The sequence below is a fragment of the Terrapene carolina genome, unplaced genomic scaffold, assembly GCF_002925995.2.
Source record: "Terrapene carolina triunguis isolate 2854851 unplaced genomic scaffold, T_m_triunguis-2.0 Scaffold211, whole genome shotgun sequence".
In the NCBI taxonomy this organism is placed as follows: Eukaryota; Metazoa; Chordata; order Testudines; family Emydidae; genus Terrapene; species Terrapene triunguis.
In genome coordinates, this window is record NW_020664562.1 from 18,713,306 (window position 1) to 18,721,275 (window position 7,970).

The 7,970-nt window shown below is 39.7% G+C and overlaps 1 protein-coding gene across 1 annotated transcript in view; it reads left to right on the top strand.

Annotated features, from left to right (window-relative positions):
• The window catches only part of LOC112125424 (spindle assembly abnormal protein 6 homolog), a 30,841-nt gene extending 23,928 nt beyond the window's left edge, over nucleotides 1-6,913 (top strand). Inside the window, exons 14-17 of the mRNA XM_026655796.2 lie at nucleotides 721-846; nucleotides 3,088-3,182; nucleotides 6,302-6,396; nucleotides 6,521-6,913. Coding sequence (XP_026511581.1) covers nucleotides 721-846; nucleotides 3,088-3,182; nucleotides 6,302-6,396; nucleotides 6,521-6,621 — 417 coding nt within the window. The 3' untranslated portion in view covers nucleotides 6,622-6,913. The remainder of the gene's footprint in view (nucleotides 1-720; nucleotides 847-3,087; nucleotides 3,183-6,301; nucleotides 6,397-6,520) is intronic.
• The last annotated feature ends 1,057 nt before the right edge of the window (nucleotides 6,914-7,970 follow it).

The following is a 7,970-nucleotide window of genomic DNA, read 5'->3' on the forward strand; positions in this document are numbered from 1 at the left end:
AAAAAAAAAAAAAAAAAAAAAACCAACAACAAAAACCTGTTTGCATTGCTACATTTCTCTTTGATGCACAGAGCCTTGTGTCACTTACATAAACTTGTAATAAGCGTATAGTCAAGAGTATATTAGTCAAATCTTGTGGTTTGTTGTTAGAGGAAAAGTGGTAGTAAAATAATGCTTACCTTGTCTAGTATCCATTCACTTTCTACATGTATTCCTTTTAAGAATGTAAGCATAGGAAAACATGCTTTTTCCTGTACTTTAGTCACTATAATGTATAAACATTAATTTGTAGTAATATTTTGTGATTACGAAGGTCAGTTTTAAATTTTTACATCTATGCTCAGTGAAATTAAATGTCATTGATTACCGGTAAGAATATGAATACCTACCTCTTTTATAGCACTTTTCATCAGCGGATCTCTAAGTGCTTTACAAAGGAGGTCTGTATCATTATTCTCATTTTACAGTTGGGGAAACTGAGATACCAAGAGGTGAAGTGACCTTCCTAAGGACACCCAGTAAACCAGTGGCAGAGCTAGGAAGAAATCTTAGGTCCCCTGAGTCCCAGTTCAGTGCTCTTGAATGTCTGGGTTCTACTTTAAGTGAACCACTATTAAAAAGAAAAATAGATTGCTGGAACTAGAGATGCATAGATTTTGATTTTCTACTGTTGCACTGCTGTTTCCTTCTCTTTCTACATTTTATTTTTCTCTCTTACAGCTTGACAACAGACTCCGTTTTACTAGCTCAGGAATCAGTTACCCCATCTCTCCGGTATGCGCTTTCCAAAACTTTCCAGAAACCGCACCTGTGAAAAGTGCCAACCAGCAGGTTTCAGGACCAAAGGCAGGCATTTACATTTACTCTTATTTTGTGCTCAAGACACACATTTCTAATCATATATTTCTGAACAGTTTGACGTGGATATGCTATGTGATATGGTTTTTGTGTTGAATGACAGCAAGAATTTGGCTATAACCACTAAATTATTATAATGGTAATAGTACCTGGCATTTTCAAAGCAGTTTACAAACCCTAATTTTCATAACTCTCCTGTAAGATATTTTCCACCTTGTCATGAATTCTCCTTTGAACAAAAGCTACATAGCAAATTAGTTGCAGCATTAAACCTAGAACACGAGAATTCCTGGCAGTTACCTCTGGTTTTTAGTCTAATATACCACACTGCCTCCCAAATGTAACTTCCCTAATTTCTATTTGATTATAGTAAATGTCCTACTGTAAACTAGTGAGAGAGAAGTTCTCAAAGTCAGCAAGATTCCCTTTTCAGTTGTTCCTTTGTATATCTTTGTGTTTCTTTATTCCTTACAGAAGTAGTTTGTAGTACACAAAACACTTAATACATTCTATACAATTTGGGATTGAAATTACTATGGCTCAGTGTCATAGCATCATTATTTCAGAGTATCCTGATGGCACGGGGTGGCCCTGCAGGCATCCCACTCTTTGATTCTTCTTCTCAGGGTTCCTCAAGAATACTTCTCCAACACTGTCTTAGGCTAATAACTAAGGCTAAGGTTTTTGTCATGGTTATTTGTAGTAAAAGTCATGAACGGGTCATGGGTAATAAAGAAAAATTCATGGAAGCCCATGACCTGTCCCTGACTTCTACTAAAAATATCCATGATAAAATGGGAAGCAGTTGTGGGGGGCTGGCTGGGAGCTCCAGGGGTCCCCACCACCCGAGCTTGGAGCTGTGGGGTCCCTCTGCCACCTGCAGGGTGGCAGGACCCTGCAGTTCCCAGCCACTGCAGGCTGAAGTCACGGAGGTCTTTGGAAGTCACAGAATCCATGACTTCTGTGACAAAACCGTAGCCTTACTAATAACACCCATGTCATGGAGTAATATATTAATAGGGGCACCTCGAATCACAAACTAAAGTTCAGTACCGTAACTCAAAAGGGTTGGGCTTTGCCACCACCTTAGACTCCAGGCTCTATTGTCCTTCAGACTAGAGGGCTCTCAGATTTAACTGTGGAATCCCCTCCTAGAGTTCAGACACTCAGACCAAGCAATAATGCAAACAATGGCTGCCCACGTTGGGCTTAATAAAAGTCCCATGTCCCTCCTGGATTCTATCTCAGCTCCCTGCCCTTGTACGTGAGAGTGGCCAAAGAGGTGTTTCCCTGGGTCTTCCTCTTGCTCCAGTATCTCCTTCTGCTACCCAAGCCCCCTGGCTTCTGGCCTGTCTTCCTATTCCCAGAGAGGGCCTGCAAAACTTTCTGCTCTCTGCAGCCTCTTCCTGTCTTTTCCTGCTGCTCTTTATGCATAGGCTTGGAAGGATCAGATTTTCATCAGTAAATGTCAATTTCCCCCCCCCCCCCCCCCCCCCCCCCCACAGTAATTGTCTGATTTCCCCCATACTTTGAAAATTTAAATTGATTACATTAAAAAAAAAAAAAAGCTTAAATGAACAATGTTATCCAGTGACATTGTTTTTAAAATGGATTCTGCTGAGCCTCTTTTTGGGAGAACACCTGTCCCCTGCTCAGCTGGATGAGGTTAATGAACAGGGCTAGCTTGGCCCCATCCTCTTAAAGGGGCACCCGATTACACTCAGCAAAAGGCTTATCTTACTAAAAACAATCAAACCTGATGTTTCAGAAAAAACACAGAATACTGAAGACACCAAAACTTTAAACAAAGGCTTTCTTGGGAAATATCAGCTTTCCTTTGGCATAACTGACTTCAATCAGATACTAGTCAGCCTATATTAGTGGGCTGTGAGCTGCTGCTCTACCCTAAATCTTAAATTTAACATTAACTTAAATATTTGAGAAGCCGCAACTATTTCCTGTTTTTAGTGGATACCAAACCATGTTGATATGTATCAGTAATTCACCCTGTGCTATCATACATACACAGCAGACTTGTCATCTGAATTGCATCTTTGTTTTATATCTATACTATTTTATTTGTTAAGCATTTGCTAAACATGGTGTGGAACCTTATTGCCCTGAAGTGCTCACAGTCTGATAAAAGTCCTCAGTCTATACATTTTCTTGGTGCATAGTAATATCTGGATCCAAAATGTTGAATGTGTGAAACCTTTGATCTTTTGGCAGGTTCAGTTTAACATGCAGCTTTCAAAAACTAATAAAAGTTCAGACATTCAGCCAGGATTTCCTATTGCAACTGGTCATTCAACAAATATAGAAAAGTGAGTATCATGATAATTGTGTCCATAGAAATTATTTTGAGGCCCAATTTTCAGAGACACCTCAGCCCAGCCTTTCTAAAATTGTTGGAAATTTTTTCCAAAACAGTTTTTTATGCCCAAGTTTGTGAATACACATTGTATTTTGTTCAAGTGAGCATGCACAGACTTACTCACAAAATAAACCTGTATTTTAGAGGCTGCTTTTGAAAATGTGGTCCTCTGTCCAAGTGTCTTTGGAAGTAATTTTTTTGTTTTATGAAGAGTTCTGAAGAAGCCATATTGCATTTCTAGTGAAATATTAAATTCTCGTTTGCAGATTTACCTATCTCCACAACAACAAAAGGCTTGTTCGGCTGTCAGAGTCAGTGCCTTTTTAAAGTAGTCTAATTTTTTCATTATTCAGCTCTCTTGGGATACACTACACAAACCAAACTTTGTCAGACAGCACTAGTGACTTTAAACATGGCTGTACCTGACCCCGTATTGCGACAATTCTGTTCTTCAGTGGAATTCCACAATAGCAGTGATATTGGTATGTGGGAGTATCAGCTTAATGGGGGCCAGCTACTCTGGAAATGGACGCCATAGTGACCTGAAAAGTGGAGTGAAGGCAATGAATGTTCGTTTGTCAATATGCTGACTGCCCTAGCAAGTCTGGCTAGTGATGGCATTCAGAACCTATTGCTTAAAGTGATGTGACTGTAATAATTCTATTTGCAGATGACATCTGGTTTCTTTATTCCAGTTTACCAGGGTGGTGCTGGAGTGTACCAATAGTGGGTGGTTTTAGAAATCATCCAATGAAGGAGGTAGGCCCAGTGGGATGAGTAAGTGAAAACATTAAGCTCTGGCTGCACTGCATATTTTAACTGCATTTAACCAGTTAATTACATGGTTAATCCCAGTTATAGCACTAAAGTGTCTTAGACTGGCAAATGTCTTCCTGAGACAAATTTTGCAAACGGTTTTTGTGGTGTAGATAGGACCTCCTCTAACTGTATCTTTTATCTCAGTTGGCTCTACTTTCCAGCTCTCCACTGCTCTGTGGGGGATGTCCCAGAATGCATTGCTCTGTGTCTGTGCCCTTTGGGAATGCTTTCTTCTGAGTCTAAGAGCACTGATCCAAAGACCATGTGGATGAACAAACCTGGTTGTCATGTGGTTTTGAGGTGGAAAACGCTGCCATGCAGACAACTGTCATATTTGTTGCAACTGGGCTGGATGAGTGTCAGACTGGTTACAAAAACAGTTGTTTGCTGTGTAGACATGGCTGGAATATTGAATCTATATAAAAGTTATGAAATAAAATGTAAACATTTTATGTAGTACTACGTAAACTTAACATTGAGTAATTGTCCATGTAGATCCCACACTACGTATCCATGCATGCGAAATCAGAATCTTTGAACAGCAGTGTCCATTGGAGCTGTGCTTGGCACTCATTATGTCCTCGTGCCTTCCCCATCTGAGGGCAGAGCAGTCCCATCCATCCCTCTTAGTGCTTGGCAGTTTGCATCACTGCCATTGCTGTTATAGTGGATTCAAAGCTCTCAGGCTTGAACTCCCTGTTCATTGTGCGATGGACTCATTCCCTGCAGAGACAGACATATAGCCATTGTTTATTCCAGGGGTCGGCAACCTTTCAGAAGTGGTGTGCCGAGTCTCCATTTATTCACTCTAATTTAAGGTTTTGCGTGCCAGTAATACATTTTAATGCTTTTAGAAGGTCTCTTTCTAGAAGTCTATAATATATAACTAAACTATTGTATGTAAAGTAAATAAGGTTTTTAAAACGTTTAAGAAGCTTCATTTAAAATTAAATTAAAATGCAGAGCCCCCGGACCGGTGGCTAGGACCTGGACAGTGTGAGTGCTACTGAAAATCAGCTTGCGTCCCGCTTTTGGCACACGTGCCATAGGTTGCCTACCCCTGGTTTATTCTGTTTAAGCAGAAGCCCCTTGTTTGACAGTTGTGCTATCTGCTTGTCAAGATGGAGAAAATCCAGGGTCAGTTGGCTAAAATTACTACTTCTGGAGCAGTCTGAGGGGCACTTCAGACCCAGAACAACAGGTATGAGGCTCTTCCACCACTGAGTCCCAGTCAGTCAGCACTTCTGTAAGCCAGAATGCAACTCTTTAAGACCAGTACCAGTAAAAGATCTGATAGGCCATCCACAACTGCCAGAAATCAGCTTGGCACCAAAGGCTGGTACTGCCTCCAAGGTAAGATAACTTGGAACACTGAACCAAACATATTTCCAGGCATCCATCTATATCTTGGGATCTAAATATCCTCACAGGTCTCATGAAGTCCCCCTTTAAACTCCTCTCTGAATGTTCTCACTACTTTACTCTCAGATCGCTTTTTTGGTGGCCATTACATAAGCCAGGTGGGGGAGTGAACTTCTGTCCCTCATGGCTCATCCCTCTCCCTTATTATACTGTTTCATCGAGATGCCAAACACTGTGCCTGGACCTGGCTTTGAGATCCGATGCCAAATTAGGAAAGGCATTGTTTAGTGAGTGAGCTAGGACTACTCATTCCCACCTTCCAGCTGAGGTACTGTTGGCCAGTGACTTAGAATGGGATCCACATGGACAAATAATTGAAGAAAGAACCTGTGGTTCTTATGTTTTGTCTGAGTAGCTCCCACAAGCACCCTCCATTCTTGCTCCTTGGAGTCTCCTCTAGACGAGAATCTGGATTAGTGAGAAACTGGAGGGATTGTTGTGACCGCCCTGCCACTTGTACCCCCATCTGAGGGAATATATGCTGGGTACAGGCATGATCCCAACAGACACTGCTGTTCAGATTACAGTCTTGCATGCACCATGGATTAAAATATCTCAAAAGTACCACAGTTACTGCAAGGTAAGTAACCATTACGTTGCTATTGTTTTAGCTCCTGCATTGATGATGTTATGGTAAAAACAAGTATTTGAGATGTCTTTTAGGTTGCTGCTGCTTCAGTCAGTCTTAATCTCTTTGAAGGGCCTTTACTTTAGGCCCTGAAGTATATTATGAGTGAGCTTTACTGCATCAAAAACACAAGCTTACAAAATTAGGTAAAAGTGTTAAGTTTTCCTATTTTAAGCATGATTCTATTTTCTTTTGGTTAGTGGTGAGAATTTGGGATTGGAATTGAAGTATTTAAAGAAAAGAGAAGACAGCATTCCTTTACGAGGTCTCAGCCAAAATACATTTAACTCCTCAGGTAGGAAGGGCAGTAGTTCCATGAAAGTAAACAAATCTCTTATTTCAAAATGCTTTCTGCTTTAAGAAGGTGCTACTTGTACCCCCCCAGAAGTTAATAGTGTTTTTTCCCCCCCTATTTGCAGAATATCCGAAATCCTCCACATCAACAAAAACACTAACTTCATCAAAACCCGGAATACAGTCTACAGTCTCTGCTTACTTCCCTGGATTGCAAACAACATAATCATTAGATGAAATCTTTTATTTTACCAACTATCGAAGATTTTGGATAGCTTTTAATTAAGATACTAAATACAATTATTACCCCTTAAAATGTCAGTCAAAATGTTATAGTAACTGTTTAAAATGAGTTAACTTTACCATACATTTGTATAATCTTTGGCTTTTGTGAAGAAAGCAAATTGATTTACATAAATATCAGTATACAATTCCAGCCAGAAAAGTAAAATATGGAGGGGAAAAATATTAACTACTTTAATCACATGAAAATATAATGCTACAAAATGATTGTTTAGAAATGAACATCTGGAAACCATTTCATATTCTACTACTGTAATCAAAGATGCCTTCGCTGGTGACTACAGTGGTGTACAGAACATAAAGTAAATTTAACTGTACTTACCACTTAGGCTGGGGTTCATTGGTGGAATCATGCTACAACCTGAGTGTGTGATCTTCCACTGAGTGTCCCAGTTACATGGAATTGAGAAGTAAATTTTTCTCTGCATCTTCTATGACCCATATTCTAATATCAAACTAGTAATTTAAAATGACAGTACAATTAGAGGGAATTTTCCAATAATATCTTGAACTCAATTTATGCCCCTAGCTCCTACAATTCTGTAATATTGTATCAGAATCTACTCCTTCTCTTTCCCTTAATGTTTGAGTGGCTAATCCTAATTTTGCACATTACTGTCCAAATGTATATTAAACACCTTGGAGTGTAAAATTTGTATATTTGTTTATAATCAGTTTGTATTTGTTTGTGTGTGTGTGTGTGTGTGTGTGTGTGTATATAGTTGCTTTTGGAAATGTATATGTTAAAGGAAATATTAAAATGGTTTCAGTAAAGATGTTTCTGGTCAGCTACAGTGGACTTAGTTAAGTGGAAACATATTGGGGGGGGAGAGAGGTTTCACTCACTCAAATATTTTAAAACCAGAATTAGAGCAAAGTTATTTCACTACAGTCCAGACCAGAAAGTGGTACCACTTTGCCAGACAGAGCTTCATGGCCCACTTATCAAGCTCCATAGTCCAAAAATTTAGGATTTACAAAAGCTACTCAGAACAGATAATTGAATATTTTTAGAAAATGACTAAATACACTTTCACGCAATGCAGTAGTATTAGAAATCAGTATGAAACTTGAACTGGGGACTAGATCCTTCAAAGGAACTTGGATAGTATGGCACCTTGCTGCCCAGTGGCATTCAGAGCCCAGCATCCAGGTGCCCTACACAATGCATGGGGAAAGTTTGAGGATTTACATCTTAAGGACCTGTCACCTAAGCAAGATTAATTTACTGTCACTGTTTGGTGGTGGTATAGGATGGCCATGACAAACTGT